The 18755-nt window shown below is 43.6% G+C and overlaps 1 protein-coding gene across 1 annotated transcript; it reads left to right on the forward strand.

The window, feature by feature from the left end:
* Positions 1–9404: 9404 nt before the first annotated feature.
* On the forward strand, positions 9405–16373 carry LOC135885639 (putative methyltransferase DDB_G0268948). Its single transcript, XM_065413470.1, has 7 exons — positions 9405–9526; positions 11966–12094; positions 12344–12504; positions 12987–13200; positions 14492–14592; positions 15003–15140; positions 15933–16373. The coding sequence occupies exons 2-7, from the start codon at positions 11984–11986 to the stop codon at positions 16021–16023; spliced, it is 816 nt and encodes a 271-aa protein (XP_065269542.1). The 5' UTR covers positions 9405–9526; positions 11966–11983; the 3' UTR covers positions 16024–16373.
* The last annotated feature ends 2382 nt before the right edge of the window (positions 16374–18755 follow it).

Here is an 18755-nt window from a genome sequence, read left to right on the forward strand (position 1 = left end):
GATGCCATTGGTTTACTATTTTTGCCAAAGGTTCATAGTCCTTAAGAATCTAACATCCAGGAGCTGATGTAAACACAAGAGAAAGTCAAAGTCCATAGCAGCTGCAGATGAGTTTGTGGGTTGCCTGTCTTCCATTCCCTTAAATGCATAAATAAACCTTACTAGTATGTGCCAGTGCTTTGAGTTGGGGCTATACTTGTGTTCACTGCGGTGTCCCTTTGGGGTTGATCCAAAGCCCATGACAGTCACTGGAAGGATTCCCATTGACTTCAGTGGGCCTTGTAGCAGGGCCTGGATGAGCATGCCAGTCAAAAAAAATTATATAAACTGTCTCTTGGTTTTGCAAGTTTCATTTCTCCCAATAGTTGTATGTGAGTAGTGTTGTAACCACACCACACATCTATGAGACTGACTTGCCATGACAGCCATCCATTTCACACCTCTCTTCCGGGATATTGTGAAGTCACTTTGCAGAGACACCCTTTTAAGCTTGTGTTGCCACGATTGCATAGCCAAAACGACCACATTGTGCATGTGCAAGTTACCCAGTTTTCATGCGCACACACTAGTTTTTGAGTGCATGAATTTAGAGGCAGGGATGGAGTCGCTGTGAAAATATGGCCCTATATATATTGCTTAAGTTTTCCCATCAGGTTTTTTTCCCCTGTTTTCCTATGTTTTTCCATTTATTTTCTGTGAGCCCAAGCAGGGCCGGATTATGGTTATGAGGGACCTAAGGCTAATGGGAGAGAAGGGCCTAAGTATGCAAAAAATATTATGAAGTCATCAAATATTTATTACCTACATACATATTTACATATTATTAATTATGTAACATTAACAAGTTTATTCTACTCTCACTACACTCAATTCTTCACACCAACAATTTTTTCCCCTCCCTTTAGTTGTGGCAAAGTTATGAATGATGTCATCGTAATTCAAAGATCAGACGATTTCATTCTCAGTGCTCAAGAGGGACAAAGCACCGAGATGCTCTTGAGTCATGGTGGATCGGAGAACATTTTTTACCCTTGTTAGAAGACAGAAGGAACGTTCTCCACTATAGTTAGTGATCATTAGTGACACATACAGCCGTAATGCACTTTCAACATTCCAGAAACATTCTATCACACTGGATTCAGTGATAACTCGGTACATCCAAATAGATTTGCTTTTGTCATCTTTTCTCTCTATAGCTGAGTGATGTGAATTCAACAAATTGAAGAAATTCTTTAGTAAAATCTACTGGGAGATCGTCTGGGTACTTCTGACACAGATGTTTGATATCTTCACTGACTTCGGAACTTGAAATGCTAGGCGAAAAATTTGTCAGTACACTAAAGGTTTTGTCAATATTTTCGTAAGCCACGACCCGATGTTCTAATGAACTCTTCAGTTTGTTGATGATTGTGATGAAGGTATTAACTGTGAAGGCCTCCTTGTCACTGAATGAGTGGGCAGTTGCATCGTCGCATGTCTTCTGTCTTTTGCGGTGTTTGGCTCACTTATACTCATGGTTAGCAGTCCTTGCAGCCCCCTGAATTTCATACTCATCAAAACTATCCCGCATTTGTTGAAGAACAGTTCCAAGACTCCTCATTAGGTTTACAGCAGTGGAAAGGTCAATTTGAGCACTTTGCAAGCTTACACTGCACCTGCTGAATGGCTGAAGTATATCATTCCAGACCTCACACAAAATACGAGTTTCCAAAGTGTGCATTGCATCACTCAGGATCTTCGCATCTTTTCTTCTTGCTGATTTTTGAGATTCATCATCCTTGATACTCTCTAGCGCTTCAAGGATTTTGGGGTATCCCAGAACAACTGCATTCACAGCTTCAGCATTGGCACTCCACTGTGTCCCTGAGAGTGATTTGAGCACTGGGCATCCCTTTGGTAGTGAATCTCTAAGAATCATCCAGCAACTGGTTGATGCAGAGAAAAAACTGTACAATTCTTGGACAAATCCAAAAAAAGAAACTGCTTCAACACAACCATCCATGGCAGACTGGCCAACAAGGTTGAGTGAGTTTGCAGCACATGGTATGTAATCAACCAAAGCATTGCGCTCTTTTATCTTTGCCTGCATCCCTGAATATTTGCCACTTATATTACTTGCATTTTCATAGCTTTGGCCATGACAAAGGCTGATGTCAATCCCATTTTCGGTGAGGAAATAGAGTAGGTATGAGGCAAGTTACTCCCCTGTGGACTGGTGATGTTTATGAAGGTCACAAAACGCTCACCTGGTCCACTGGGTAGCACATAATGCAAGATGAGTCAGCTGATCTACATGTGACATCCAGTGCTGAGTCAACGGACACTGAAAAATATCCCACAGCTTTGATCTCATCTACAATGGCTGATAGCATCTTCTTTGCCAGCAGCGCATTGAATTCATCACAAATTGTCTTTGATAGATATGATGTATGGCCTTTTCCATGATTTGCTTGTTCATTGATGTGCTGAGCTAAGAAAGGGTCGAACATAGTGATTAGCTCTAGAACTCCAAGATAATTGCCATTGTGTTTTGATCCAACGGTCTCACTTGAGCCATGGAATGGCAGACTACACTGAGCAAGAAAAACTATGATTTCAACTGCGCGTCTGAGAATGAGAAAAACTGGTTTTCCATTTGGGTATCAATTCTGCCACTAACTTTCTTTCGGGCATGGTAGCTGCTATCTGACAATGCATACTGCTCACTCATTGCATGATTGGTAATGTATGCAGTATTCTTCCAATCAATGAAGCCTTCACAGAACATTCCCCATTTTTTGGTATCAGAAAACAGGTGGCAATAAAAACAGTTCACTTTCTTCTTAGAAGGCGAATGGATGAGCCATTCTCGCTTGACAATCTCTTTGTTAGGCTTCACATATTCAAACATTGATTTGGTCAGATAACGATTCTGATTGGTGTACTCTCACTTTGTCAATGAAAAGTCAGCATCCAGATTCTGGCATTTCTGTTGGCCCGTCTCAGTCCAATATGCAATAAGATCTTGAGAAGTCATGTCCCATTCACCTGGATGGTTGGAGAAGGATATTTTTCTATTATTATCACTGGGAAAGTCTTCAGAGGGGTGGGCTGAGACTGCAACTAGAGAAGTCACAGAAGGCTGCTCCTTTTCATCAGGCGCAGGTGCAGCAGGTTCACTTGGGCTGGTATTCGCCTGGACTTCCTCACCACCAGACTTGGTCAGAGGAGAAAACGTCAGGCGAGAAGGAGTTCCTTTCAGCGCTACTTCTTGTCTTTGCCGTCTTTCTTTGGCCTCCTTCAATTTCTGCCATCCTCCTTTCTTCAACATGGCCCCACAAACACTTACTTAGCCCACAAAGACAAAATCACAACCACCATTAATTGAATTCAGATTCTTGATGAATTCATTTGTACAAAGCAATATCTAATGAGACAGAAAGATTCCGATGGCCCCACTACAGTAGCTCAGCTTCAATATGGAATGGAGGGCCTACAGTAGGGCCTAAGGCTATAGCCTTATTAGCCTCTGGGTTAATCCGGCCCTGGGCTCAAGCCAAAGTCTGTTGAAGTCAATGGGAGTCGTTTCATTGGCTGCGATGGGCGTTGGATAGGGCCCCATTTGTCTTAGACAGTAAACTATTAAGCATATGTAAGCCCAGCCGCCTGTAGCTCTAGAGGGGAAGGCACTCTCTTCTCCCATCTCTTGGTGAACAAAGGGAAGAATGACCACAGAGCTGCTTTGTCTGTATAAGCCGGGGGTGGCCAAACTGTGGCTCACAAGTCACATGCGGCTCTTTTACCATTGAAGTGCAGCTCGCGGAGCCCACCCATGTGCTCCCCCCCCCATTCTCCACCTACCAGACTGGGGGCGGGGGATCTCAAGACCTCTGCTTTGCAGCGTGGTGGGGTAGGGGCTTCTGCCCAGCAGGGTGGGGGATCTTGAGGCTTTAGCCCAGTGGGGTGCACCTGCTGGGGCTTGGGGCTTAAGCAGGAGCGGGCCTGAAGTCCTGAGCCCCGGCCGGCAGGCCCCTCCCTCAGGACTCAAGCCCCAAGCCCCGGCAGGTGCGCCCTGGCTCTGTAATTTCTGAAGATTGTTGTATGTAGCTCAGAAGGTCAGTAAGTTTGGCCACCCCTGGCATAAGCTCTTTACTCAGAATTGCAAGTGAACAGAGGCTCCAGAGTGGAAGGAGCTCTCTGCCCCCATCTGTTGGTGAAATGAGAGAAGTACAGCTACATTTGCCTAAGCTTTCCACCAAGAACTCCTCCAGTGACACTTTGGGAAGTCAGCATCCCTACAAACTCAGAATTGGCTGGGATAGGTGGTGATGCCTCAGGTTAGGACCAGACAGCACTTCCCAAGAGACCGGAGACAGGCTTGTCTGAGTGCCCCTGAGGCCTCTGAGGTCACACTACCCACTGACACAAACCCACAAATAGGGATTAGTGGATAGAGAAGGAGGAAGTGATGTAGTAAAGGATGTTTACCTACTGGTTATTCATTACTGGTGGCTGGGGAGCTGGTATTGGGCTACTGGCAGGGTTACTGGGGGGGAGGGTTTTTATTTATCATTCATGTAAATATATTGTTGCTGTGTATCATTGGGTGACTGGCCCTTTTACATGAGGTATGTCCTGCTCCCTTGTGTCAGCACAGGGGCTCCCAGGTTACCCATTAAGAGGGCAGGGCAGCACCTGGGGTTATAAAGGATCAGGGAGAATCAGCCAGGGAACAGGTTCCTGGAGGAAGGCTGGAGAGCAGCAGAAGCATTTGCCAGATGGTCTCCCTAAGCTGAGAGCCAGGGCCAGAGGTCTGAAGGCAGGGGAGGAGCTTTCCCGCTGACATCTCAATGCCAAAGAGCTGGGGCCAAGGGCCAGAGAGCTGAAGGCAGGGGAGCAGTGGAAGGGCTTATGTGCCGACATCTGCACACTGGCAAGCGGGGAAAGGCTAACATTGCAGGCGAGTGATGGATGCTCTTCTAGTGAGGGTGAGCACCTCCTAGCAGAGAGGCTGCAGGGTTCCCACGGGGGAGAGCAGGGCTGCACTCTGGCTGGAAGGGCTGAGGTGGCTGTCCTGGCAAAAGGATGGGAGAGGACCGAAGAAGGGCTTGGGTCCAGTAGAAGACACCAGAGCACGGTATGTGCTATCTTGGTGGATTATAGGCCATGGGATTTTAAAGACTGTGCACTGGGTGTGATAAATGGACTATGTTTTGGGACACTTGTTATGGATTATTTGCAGCTTATTTTCATTATAAACCGCCCCCAAGGATGGGTATTATTGAGACTGGGGAGCCTGTGGTGGAGTCCTTAGAGACCCAACAAAGGAAATGAGACCTTAAGTCTCGAGTTAAGTTGCCCAGCCACAAGGGGTGCTTGGAGATGAGGGTGAAATCATTCACACTGTTTTCCCCTAACGTTTTCCTTGTTTCATATCCAGGCCCACTGCCCGCAGTGGAGAATGGTTGCCTATTGAAGATACCTAGGGAAGGTATTTAGTGATCCCAGAAACTCCGGGTGGGGCCTTGAGCCAATGGTTCTTGCCAGTTTGAAGAGGGACTCCTAGCTTTTTGAACCCAATGCTTGTTGCTGGTGACAACGCCCTGGCAGATGGGTTACACCCAAAAGAAAGAGAATTCCCAATAGCAGGTAGTTGTGAGAGGACTGCACTTCCTTACACTGAGTGATGTACACTCAAGATGGACAGTTCCTTGTGCTCCCAACTTCAAAGTCAAAGTTTGGAGAGATTCTGCAGGGCACCTAATGCCCTTTGCTGATTAGAGCTTCTGTCTAGTAGGGGGAGAAGGGTGACAGCAAATAAAATTAACAAAGAGAAAATGTACTCAGCTGTCTGTTATTTTTCTGGAAACCTGAGCAATAAGGTTTTGATTCAGCAGTCCTATCTTACTAGCAAAGCACTTTAAGACCATGCTTATCTTCAGACGCATGCTGAAGTCCCATCAGCTTCAATGAGACTTAAGTGTATCCTTAAAATTAAACAGGGGCTTAAGTGCTTTGCTGGATAAGATGGACCTAAGAACACTGGCTAATGCTTTGCTGAATTGGAATTGACAGCTGCTGTAAGTTAGAGCTCTGACTTCAGATATAAATCAATGTACCTTCATGACTTCACATGTAAACTGTTATAACTCTGACTCTGGCCAAGCTACGGTGGTTTTTACTGACTGAGGATCTGTCTCTAACATGGTCAGATATCAGTGATTTTGCTTTTAATTTAGGTGTTAGAAATTCTGAAGGGGGAATGAAAATCTGTCCCTTCCATTCCTCCGCCAGCCTATCGTACAATACAAAGGGGACACTCAACGAAACTAAAGGGTGGGACATTTGGAACCAACTACACAGCATATAGTCCCTGGGATTCACTGCTGCAGCAGTGCATTGAGACAAATTATGGGGGCCTGATTTTCCATTGCTGGGCACCTTCTGTAGCTGTTTACACCTGTTTAAAGTGCCTGCACAATGCTCCAAACTCAGCCTGACTGTGCTTTGCATCCATCTTCCACAGGAGTCAGTGACTGCCCAAGGAGGACCAGGCCCCCGGATCTGGATTTCTGAAAGTGATGGATAATTTATCTCACATTTCAGGAACAATCACCTGCAGGGGCCAGAAAGAGATTCCCCACATTGCGCCGTGCAGTACAGCACAATGCTGCCTGGTGGGATCACTACTGAGGATGTCTGCTCTGAAGCATTGGGTACTGTCCATTTCTGAAGGCAGCAGACTGCACCAGGCTAACCAATGAGCTGATCTGTTATGACAACCCCTAGGCCAGTTGTACTGCAGTAACTGTATCTGTAAAGTTAAAGTGATACAATTTCAATGTGTTGACAAGCCCTTCTGAATAGATGAATAGATATTGCTCCTACTTCATTGGGCAGTAGAGGGAGCAACTTTCCTATAAATCAGAGAAGGAACTGGTATATACGAACAGAGCTTCAAGAGTATGTAGTCTTGTTGTAGCAGGGCGACTCCCAGGATGTTAGACAGACAAGGTGGGTGAGGCAATATCTTTTATTGGACCAACTTCTGTTGCTTCAAGAGGGCTTTCTATTTATTTGACCTCCCACTCAATGTAGTTTGGGGCACATTTGAAAACAGAGTCAGTTACTAACTGCATTTTACAGAGAAGTCTTGGATTACAATGATTTTGTTCTTCCTTGTGTCAAATGGGTGTTAAATGATCAGACATGCAGGATTCTGCCTTCACCACTATTGGTATGTCTACACTTTGAGCTGGGGGAGGGAGCCATGCCCAGCTTGAAGAGACATATCCAGGCTGACTCCGATTGAGCTACCTCACTAAAAATAGTGCAGCCGTGGCAGTACAAGCAGTGAGAGGGACTAGCTGCCCCAAGTGCGTCCCTAGAGTCTCAGGTGGAATCTTGGCAGCGGCACGAGGAGTGGGAGGGACTAGCTGCCCCAAGATCCCCCCTGAGACTCTAGGGACGCACGTGGGGCAGCTAGTCCCTCTCACTCCTCGTGCCGCTGCCGTTACTTTATTATTAGTGCACTACCTCGATCAGAGCTAGCGGGAGTATGTCTCCAAGCTGGGCATTACCCCTCCAGCTCGAAGTGTAGACATAACCTAAGGGTGAAACTCACCCCCATACAGTAAAAATCATCCTTAAAGCTAGTGGTTATTAGTATTATTAATTATTTGTATTATCATAGTGCCTAGGAGCCCTGCTCTTAGACCAGAAATCCATTGTGCCAGGTGCTGTACAAACACAGAACAATAGTCACTACATTCTCAGACAGTTTATTATGACTGTATTTAATATTCCTGTAGCATCCTGTTGTGTCAGGCATTGAACACACACATACGAAGGCTGGCAGTCTAGGGCCCTGATCCTGCAAACACTTACCAACATGATTAACTTTACTAACATGACTTCAGTGGGATTATTTAGGTGCTTAAAATTAAGTAGGTGTGATTTGAAAACAAAAAAGCTTAAGGAAGTGCCATCTGCCCTTCAGCCAGCAATCACTGGTGGATTTGGCAGAGGTTGATCCTAAGGAGGGGTGTGAAGGAGAAGAAGAGACTGACGGCCTTTTCTATTTTTTAACCACTCATTTGTTAGCTGTTTGTCACCAGTGCAGCCTTTTAATTGCCAGAGTTCCAGCAGGTCCTGGTGATGTCCAGACCAGGATGCAAGAACAGCCTTTTGTCAATATTTGTTTTCACTTCCACTTAGGGTGACCAGACAGCATGTGTGAAAAATTGGGACGGGGGTGGGGGGTAATAGGAGCCTATATAAGAAAAAGACCCAAAAATCAGGACTGTCCCTATAAAATCGGGACATCTGGTCACCCTACTTCCACTCTTGGCTTAAACCAGAAAGCACAGAGATGGGGCGGGGGGAGGAGGTTAAAGTGAACCAGACTTTTTCTACCCCTAAAAGTTCAAATTCAGTATGAGTTCTCGGCTAAGAGCTGGTTCTCATTTTGTTTGAAGTGGTTTGCCTGTCCCACCAAATGATCAACCAACCTCAGTATTTGCTGCAACAATGTAAAGTGATCTCCCTGAAGTAAGCTTGTGGGAAATCTAAATTTCCTTAAACAAGCTGCAATTTGAATACACTACCATTAGAACGGGTGGTGGAGGACTAGATAACTGACATTTCTCTTGTGATTTATGTTCTCAAATCTTTCCCATAGTCAGGAAAATCTCCCTTTCATTTCAATGAATTTCTTTTTTGTGTATAGTAAAATACATCCAGATTTCAAAGGTAATCTACCCGCTCCCAGAAAGTAACATGCTTCCCTAGATAGGTTTAATCTCCTAAAGAGCAGAATAAAAAATGCCCCATCCATCATTCCTGGGCGTTAGTCGAACTGGAGATCACAGAAATCACTGAGGCGGGCGCTACACACACACCAATTCACATGAAGCAGAGGCATGTTGCCAGATGCTCCAAAAGAAACAAGAACTTTTCCGTATAGAAAGTGTGGTAACTAGTTGGGAAAGCTTTTCAGTTCCACATCTCTAGGGGACCCTTACAGCCAAGAGAGAGGAAAGGAAAAGCAATTAAACCCCACAAATACCTGCCGACAGTATCCTTTTGCATTCATCAAACTTAATTCGATTTAAGGTTCCAAATGCAAATCTCATGGTAAAATTCAGAAGTAGTCAAAATGACGCTATAAAATATATTTACTCTAAAATCCTCGGCAGGGTTAAACTTCTTGTGTCCTGGACACACATCTTGGTAAGTGGCACAGGTTTTCCAAGAAAGAGAAGAAACATTGTAAAGGAGAATTCTACTGGCCAGTTCTTAAAATGCATTTGATTGGTTCTATTTATTCAGCTGAAAACCAGCAGCCAATGGACTCTTCTGTTCTCACGTTTCTGAAGCAATGGATTGCGCTCGGTTGATCTGGGCACTGGCAAGTCGAAGCTTCCGGGTTCACAGGCTGGCTTCCCCCAAGCTGCGGACAGCATACAGCTCATTCCTCGACTACGGCAGGAGTTCTTGCTTCCTGGGCAGGGAGTCCCTCCGTTTCAGGGACATACACAGATACAAGGTACATGTCTTTGTATTGCTACACTCTTTGTTTTGGTGTTTATCATAGGCTAACTTGTGCCTGGCAGAGCTTGTCAGGTTGAGAAGTTTTTATCTCTGTGAAAGAAATGCACGATCTGGGGTTGGAAAACAATGGACTGAAAATGTTTTTGTCCAGTGGGCTACACAAGGGCAAGTGATGATGGCTCAGCCCTAACTTTTACCTCCTATAAATTGTTATAATTCATTGGCTCTCTGTCCTTTACTCTGCGTCCTGAAGTGTTTTGCTGTCAATGCCCTTGTGGGTTTGATTATAAAAGCATGAAGAACTGAAATAAATTGAAATCCTGGTAGTTTCTATTCTATAATATTCGGGTGCTGATACCAATCCCATCGTAGCTGCGCCTAGAGATCTTAAACTCCCATCCTCTTTAATGTATTCAGCTGCGCCCTGATATAATGTATTATATCTGCCGATATAATGACAGATTCAGATGCTGGAATCTAGAAGCTGGACTTTCAAACTTTGTAAAAGGGTGTAACTGACAAGTTTCCTGACAACCTCTACTACACACAATCTTTTGTGGACATTGTTTATAATGATATCAATCCTTTTCTCTCTGCCAGGCTGAATGCCATAGCACACCAGTGGGTTGCAGAATTAGCTGACTTTAACTTTAAAGTCAAATACACCTCTACCCCGATATAACGCTGTCCTCGGGAGCCAAAAAATCTTACCACGTTATAGGTGAAACCACGTTATATCGAACTTGCTTTGATCCGCCAGAGTGTGCAGCCCCACCCGCCCGGAGCACTCCTTTACCGCGTTATATCCAAATTCGCATTATATCGGGGTAGAGGCATATTTTCCAGAGAAATCTGATGTGGAGGCAAATAACCTACCCAGAAGTCCCCTTATGCAAAAATGTGACAGAATGTATTGAAGAGACAAGCAAAGATGTTTTGATTAATGCTGTCTTACAGTGTATGGATGTACACAGAGACGGCAAGGTACTTTGGTTGACAGCTATTGCTAGCAGCCTTTTGGCAGCAGGAGACTTCTCCAGGGGCATTAAACCCATCACAATGCCTCTTCCACAAGAAGACATTTTGGGCAGCCCAGATGGAAAATCCAGCTATTGCTAAATTTCTTCATTGTTAGTTATAGGGGGAAAAGCCTAATAACCAAGATAACAGGGGAGGATACACAATATCTATTTCTGTATCTTATCCTGAATTCTATCCAAGACGGATGTAAAAATCAGTAAATGAAGTGATATTGCTTTCTGGTATCGAGATTGTTCTATATCCAAGGTTTTATCATTTTGCATAATGTACAAGTTTTTTTATTCAGCAGATTTTTTTTCTAAATAGCTTGTGATATGTCCAGTGACGTTGCACTATGTGGTTATACAATTGATCATATAGGCAGTGTTATTTCATAAGATATGAATATCTTTGGGACTATAAACGGTTCAGACTTGGCTATCCTGTCAGATTGCAGAACTCAGCTGCCACAGAGAATTCCTGCTTGACTGGCACTCACCTAGTATTTGGGGGACCCAGGTTCCCATCCCTGGTCTTAAACTAGGCAGAACAGAGACCTGAACTGGGGTCTCCCACGTGTGTGCCCAAACGGCCAGGCTACACAGTAGTTCTTACGCTCTCTGTGTGGCCCAATGAATGTTAAATTGCTTATACACAGTGGAACAGCTTCAACAAGACCGAATGAAATTTGAAAGGTGGTTCTCATTTTACAGGGTCTTAAGTGCCCCCATTTTTAGTTTTTACTAAAATGTTTTTGAAGTTTTAATATATTTTTCCTGGTATTTTTGTCACTTTCATTTTTGGGGGTTTTCCCCCCTTTTTTTCCTCTTTCTTCCCCACCCCACAGTTATTTCAGAGGGGAAAGAGACAATTTTCAAAAAATGAGTGAGGAGAAAAAAAAAGAACAAATAAATTGTAAACGGTATTTTAAAATAGCAAAAAAAAAGGAAGTGTCACATTTTGCAATGTTTAAGTGACTGTTTTTGGACAAATAGTCAATTTAAAAAAGGTTATTTTTTACTAAAAATTTTTTGAAAAATCTTGACCTGCTGTAAACATAGGCCCCGATAATCAGCTTGTGCAAATCAGCATAGGTCAGTTACCTTCTGATTTCCAGCATTAGATGATTTGGCCCACGTCGTATTTCCTCCCACAAACCCCTGTTACTCTGCTTTTTACATTTGACACCTATACCCAAGACGAAGACACTTGAAAAGCAAAGATCACTGACCCGATGCTAAACATGAAGTATCTTTGCCCTTAGCTGATTTCAAAGGTTAGAACTTCAGTACCTAATGTGACTAATATTTAATTGGTTATAGCATTGATCCTACAAGAAGTATTATAATTACATAGTCAGTGGAGTTTGATCTTATGGCTAATGTAACAAAGTGAATTTGCTTAATCCCCCTAGGTGCCAGTTTGCTGGAACATGGCTGTGCGTTTGTTAGATACACAGTATGATGCAGATTCCTATCAGAAATACAGATTCTCTCCCTCTGAAAATCTCCAAAGTGTCATCTTCTCCTACCTGGAAGAAAAGGTAAGTGAGACAGTCAGGCCCTAGGCTGAGAATACGTGTTATTAATTCTACTGTGGAGAAGACCTATAGAATGCAGTAGGAGTGAAACCAATAGGATACTACAAAGGTTACTCTAATTACCTGGAGTATCAAAGCCGTTACTCTGTGACTAGGACTAGGTATGTGTATAGGGGTGTACAGAGGACTAAGATTTGGCTCTTCAAAAGAATTTGTGCTCCGCTTGCTGAGACGTGGCTGTTCTCTCCTCAGAAAGTAGACCCCATTCGGCTGGCAGTGGATGTCGGCTGCGGGTCGGGACAAAGCACTCGCGTACTCGCAGCTCGTTTTGAGAAGGTGGTTGGAACAGACATCAGTGAAGCTCAAATAGAGGCAGCCAAACAAGCTGCTTCCTTCCCAAATGTTTCTTACCAGTAAGTGTTCCGTAAAAGGATGCTTCCCCTTTGGGTGTGTCCTGAGGGCTGACCTTTGCACAAAGCCACACTTTGTGAACAGGACAGATACAGGCCAGCATTTTCAAACGAGGCCAGTCATTTTTAGGTGCCTGATTTCAAGCATATTGGGCCTGCTTTTTCACAAAGTACCCAGAACTCACAACTCCATCTGAAGTCGGCAGGAGCTGCAGGTGCTCAGCTTCTGAAAATCAGGCCGCTCCTAATTAAATGCCTAAATATGGATTTTGGAGCTCCAATTTTGAAAACTTGGGCTGACATTCTTAGGCCAAATCACTCTTCAGTTCCAAGAGAACAAAAAAGTTAGACTTTTCAATGTCAGATTTTCAACAACACCACATTTCCTCTCAGCAGAGTCCACACGTGACAAGTTGCATGCACGTCAGGCCCCAGTAGAGACTCCTCCTTCCCATTTGAAATATCTTCCCTGTTTCCCTTTATAGTGTGTGCCCTGCAGAGGAGCTGCCATTTGAGGATGGTTCTGTGGACCTCATTACTGCTTTTACAGCTGCCCACTGGTTTGATCTGCCGAGGTTCATGAAAGAAGTGGATCGAGTTCTCAAGCCACATGGCTGTGTGGCCCTAAGCACCTACACTACAGACTTCAGTATGCACTATAAAGACTGCTCGGAGAGGCTTACGGAAATCTTCACTGAGGTGGGAGAAGAAAACAATCCTCTCTTTTTTTTTTTTTTAAAGCATGAAGTTTATACTATATTTATAAAATATTTTAATGCTGCTAGACACTTTTCACTATAAGACCCTGTTTTCAGCTGCTTATAACTTTGCCAAACCTTAAGCATTTGGGCTGAAATTTTCCTTTCTGCCTGTTTGCCACAGGCAGGATTATTTTTTTTGTAAGTTTTGGCAAAAACAGTCAGCCATTCCCAAAAACGGAAATAGAGAATAATAGGTGCCTTTGCCCATTTAAATATTAATTCTTATACCCATTGTATTGAGAAGGTCTAGTTCCTCCCCGCTCTGGGGCAGAGCTTGGAATTTGCACAGCGGTTGTGCGAGGCAGTTTCCATCACATGAAACCCATTCCCAGACAAAAACTGCCCTCACAGTGAGGTATGGCTCAGGGTACATATGAATAACTTGGGATAAAATACATTAGTGGCTGTTGTAATTATCCCCTAACGAAGTATTACAAACCCAGGACATTCAGAGTTATTGTTAGACTTACCTTCCTTAAGGTAAGGAAATGACTCAGGTAAGGTACCCAAAAAATATTAATTCTGTCCTCTATTGATACCATGTAATACCCATAGAATTCTGACTAAGGCATTATAATACTATGGTCTCTCTAGATTAAACTGATTGTAAAGACATGTTATATTTCGGTCTTCCCCCGCCTCCGTAGTGTCACTCTGTTAGGTGGCCATTTTGAGAAGGGTATCTATCTCCCATTGCTCTCAATGAGAGCAAGGCTGCAGGAAGGCTGAACAAAAATGGCTGCTGTCTCCATTCACTTGGTCGTCACAATATTCCTATATGTGTGGGCAGTGATCATTTTGATAGAGGGCATCTTAACCGAGGTCAGCCTTATGGCCTAAGTCCCAGTAAGAACAATGGAAGAGGTTATGTCCGCCATTTTGAAGTAGGGCAGTTTTTCATGGAATTCTCTGGAAAAGAACATTACTATACCAACCCAGCAGAAAGAGATTCTGTCTAGTACAAACAATAATGGGTGGGTGATCGGGGGGAGGGAAGGAAATGACCAGTAAACCCAAACTAAAATTGTTCAAATGTAGCCCATTCACACAACTTCTGCGAGTATTATGTATAGGGGAAGTCTGAAGAGTCTGCATTATTCTATTATTCTCCTGTGTAGCTCTAACTTGCCCTCAGGCCAGCCAGCCCTGAATCAGGGAGTGCAGCTCAGATGGAGTGGAGGATCAAGGCCTTACATAACATTTTTGCTGTTTCTGTTCTGAGTTCACAGACCCGGGACCTGCTTCTTAAATATGCAGATGAAAAAGTAAATCTTGTCAATGCAGAGTATAAAGAGGTGTTTGAGTCCGTGCCTTTTCCAGACAAGAAGAGGTGAGAAGACAAGGACAAAACTGAATTTTAAGTAATTTCTTGCATTGTGGGCTGTGTGAGCCCTGGAATGTTGAGTACTTGGTTGGCATTCATAGGTGTTCACTTTGAAACTGCACATTGCAGAAGTTTCATAGAGTTTACGGTTAGCAGGTAGCCCTGAGATCATTTGGTCCAATGTCCTTCAAACACATCTCCAGTCCCTGGTCTGTCTGGTTCATCTGTGTGGCCTCTTCATCAAATGACAGAGGTTTCCTCATAACCAAATGTCCAAAAAGGGGAAGGGATAACAGATAATTCTCAACGTCTAAATAATCCACATGAGCCAGGTCCCCAGCTTGTATAAATCAGCATAGCTCCATTACCCTCCAGCCTTACTTCTCCAATGCTCTGGTTTCTTCCCACTCTTGCAGAGTTACCCAGATCTTAGACAAAATTCCCATGTCCGTTTCTGAGGTGATCGGGCTATTCCAGTCCTTCTCCATGTATCAAGCCTTTCTGAGGAGTGACCCTGAAGCAGCAAAATCCCTCCTCCAAAAAACTGAACAAAGGTAAAAACAATTTAAGAAAACAAGCAGAATGTGGGTGGTTCTCTTGTATGACATAGGTGAAGAGTGAGGCCACAACAACCCCTCCAACGCTGGGGGAAGGCGGGGAGTCATTGCAGTGGTGCAGCCATCTTTGCTCTGGGTCAGTATTGTGAGCCATTGGCTTTTTATAGGCCAGATCTTCAGCTGGCTTAAATCAGCAAAGCCCCATTAACTTCAACAGAGCTATGCCAACGTTAGCCAGCTGGGGTTATGGCCCAGTATTTCTGCCAGAATCCCCTATGTGCATTGCTGTCACTGGTGAAGTCTAGCTTGATACATCATAAAATAGGCAGCTTAGCTAATCCTTCTGGTACTTGATACTGGGTATTTACTTCTCGGACATCCTCTAATTTAATTAGCAAAGAAATAAAATATTGAGAGCTTGACCTTCTAGTTCCAGCTTAAACCTAATAAACCACAATCTCTTGGGCTATATGGTGGCTTCAGTCTCTTCATACAAACCCAGTAACACCAAAAGGAGTTTCACATACGGGCAGCCTACCATACGGTCCTCAGTAATTACTGTTAGTGACTGGCACAGATAATGTTCTAAAACTGCTTTAGATATAGTAAGTTTCTCTTGAATTACCTTTTGTGTATCCATTTTTCTGATAAGAGTAGAATGTTTTGGGTGGGACAGGTATGTCTTAGGCTGTGATGCCAAGAACTGACTGTCACCTCTGCCTCTGGTTGGACAGGAGTCAATCTAGACAGTGAGAAAATAAGTGACCATTATTCCATTTCTTCTTTCAGGTTCCTGGAGACCATGGGAGTTTGCTCTAATGAAACCCAGGTAGAGATCGGGATAAGGAGTGTTTCTGTTCTAGCCTGCAAGGGGCCGTGAATGGAAAATCCAGCGATGACCCAAGAGCCAGAAGAAAAATCCCGATTTTTAGTATCTACTTATAACTGATGTTATCACCTTTAAAATATTTGATTAAGATCCCAATAAAGTCAATGGCAAAACTCCCATCTTCTTCAATGGGAGACAAAGGAGACATGAAATCAAATAGTGTCAATATAAGAAGGGCTTTCACAGGGTTGTTGTTTCCTATTTAGAGAGGAAAAGCTCAGTGTTCTGTCTGTCTGGCCGTCGTTCAACAGGCATTGGAAGAAATCAAGGACCCTTTGGCACATAGAAGGCTGCAGAGATTGGATCATATATGGAATATTCAATAAACATGTTACCTAACAGCTGATAGATTTTTAGAAGGCTTTATAATCCTTCTGCGTAAAAATAGCTTCCAGCAAGATCAACTGCTATATGTAATTCCCTGTCAATGGGGTAAGCAAATAGGAACAGCAATTATGTCGTAGGGTTATAGTAATAATACTTCACAGGCATCTTTCATCCAAACCCCTCAAAGAGCTGTACCAGGTAGATAAGTATTACTGTCCGCACTCCACATTAAGTGAAGAAGAGACCAGCCCAAAACATGCCCATTACAGAACTTCTTATTACAGGCCAGATTTTCAGAAGAACTCACCTTCCATTTCGGCACCAAAATAACTACGGGATTTTCTAGAAATCTCAGCACCTTGGGTACCTAGCTCTGTGTGAAAATCTGGCCATGAATAACCTCTCTTGAAAATCTGACTCCATTGGTGGGTGCTGAGCACTTGAAAATCTGGCCCTAAGTTTCTAAGCTAGAATTAATTAGAGTGACTTACAATTACTCTGACAGACATAGAGCTATGTAATAATCTAATATTGAGATGTAGTGATTTTATGAACACTGTATGTGAGCTGGTCAGTGAGGGGTAGTTATTGTATTCTGGATTATAAAATCTGTAGAATGTATAGATCTAGCTTAATAGGGGACTGCCAGAAAAAACAACCAAGAAAGCAACACGATAGCTACGTACAAGCAAACCTCCCGACAAACACTGGGGGTCAATTACAGGACAATAACCAACTTCCAGGCTCCAGCTCAAAAGTTGTTTTGCCAGGCTGGGAGCTTAGAGATCAAAAGGACACTAAATAGTTAAAAAGCACCTACCAAGAGGGGATAGACAGCCATATGGAGGGATTGCCAACGAGACATGCATAAATTATAAGGCATGCAGGATTCTGCCTTCACCACTATTGGTATGTCTACACTTTGAGCTGGGGGGGGGGTGATTCCCAGCTTGAGGAGACATACCCACGCTAGCTCTGATTGAGCTAGCTCACTAAAAATAGTGCAGCCGTGGCAGTACAAGCAGCGGGGGGAAGCTAGCTGCCCCAAGTGCGTCCCTAGAGTCTCAGGTGGGATCTCAGGGCAGCTAGTCCCTCCCACTCCTCGTGCCGCTGCCGTTACTTTATTATTCGCGCACTGCCTCGATCAGAGCTAGCGGGGGTATGTCTCCAAGCTGGGCATTACCCCTCCAGCTCGAAGTGGTAGACATAACCTAAGGGTGAAACTCACCCCAGTACAGTGAAGATCATCCTTAAAGCTAGTGGTTATTAGTATTATTAATTATTTGTATTATCGTAGTGCCTAGGAGCCCTGCTCTTAGACCAGAAATCCATTGTGCCAGGTGCTGTACAAACACAGAACAATAGTCACTACATTCTCGGACAGTTTATTATGACTGTATTTAATATTCCAGTAGCATCCTGTTGTGTGAGGCATTGAACACACACATACGAAGGCTAGGTCCTGCCCCAGAGACCTGATCCTGCAAACACTTACGAACATGATTAACTTTACTAACATGACTTCAGTGGGATTATTTAGGTGCTTAAAATTAAGTAGGTGTGATTTGAAAACAAAAAAGCTTAAGGAAGTGCCATCTGACCTCCAGCCAGCAATCACTGGTGGATTTGGCAGGGGTAGATCCTAAGGAGGGGTGTGAAGGAGAAGAAGAGACTGACGGACTTTTCTTTTTTTAACCACTCATTTGTTAGCTGTTTGTCACTAGTGCAGCAATTTAATTACCAGAGTTCCAGCAGGCCCTGGTTATGCCCAGACCAGGAATGCAAGAACAGCCTTTTGTCAATATTTGTTTTCACTTCCACTCTTGGCTTAAACCAGAAAGCACAGAAATGTAGGGGATGGGGGGGAGTTGATTTTTTTTAAAGTGAACCAGATTTTTCTATTCCTAAAAGTTCAGTATGAGTTCTGGGCCAAGATTTTCCCATTTTGTTTGAAGTGGTTTCTCTGTCCCATCAAATGACCAACCAAACTCAGTATTTGCTGCAACAATGTAAAGTGATCTCACTGAAGTAACCTTGTGGGAAATCTAAATTTCCTTAAAATAGCTGGAATTTGAATACACTACCATTAGAACGAGTGGAGGAGGACTAGATAATTGATATTTCTCTTATGTTTTATGTTCCCAAATCTTTCCCATAGTCAGGAAAATCTCCCTTTCATTTCAATGAATTTCTTTTTTGTATGTAGTAAAATACATCCAGATTTCAAAGGTAACTTATCAGCTCCCAGAAAGTAACATGCTTCCCTAGATACGTTTAGTCACCCAAAGAGCAGAATTAAAAAATGCCCCATCCATCATTCCTGGGCGTTAGTCTTACTGGAGATAACAGAGCTTCACAGAAATCACTGAGGCGGGCGCTACACACACACCAATTCA

The sequence above is a fragment of the Emys orbicularis genome, chromosome 11 (assembly GCF_028017835.1).
Source record: "Emys orbicularis isolate rEmyOrb1 chromosome 11, rEmyOrb1.hap1, whole genome shotgun sequence".
Taxonomy (NCBI): domain Eukaryota; kingdom Metazoa; phylum Chordata; order Testudines; family Emydidae; genus Emys; species Emys orbicularis.

Coding starts and splice junctions, on each gene's coding strand:
- LOC135885639 (XM_065413470.1), top strand. CDS start 11,984: ATGGCTGTGCGTTTGTTAGATACACAGTATGATGCAGATTCCTATCAG. Junction 12,505..12,986: donor TTCCCAAATGTTTCTTACCA/GTAAGTGTTCCG, acceptor TTCCCTTTATAG/TGTGTGCCCTGCAGAGGAGC. Junction 15,141..15,932: donor CTCCAAAAAACTGAACAAAG/GTAAAAACAATT, acceptor TTCTTCTTTCAG/GTTCCTGGAGACCATGGGAG.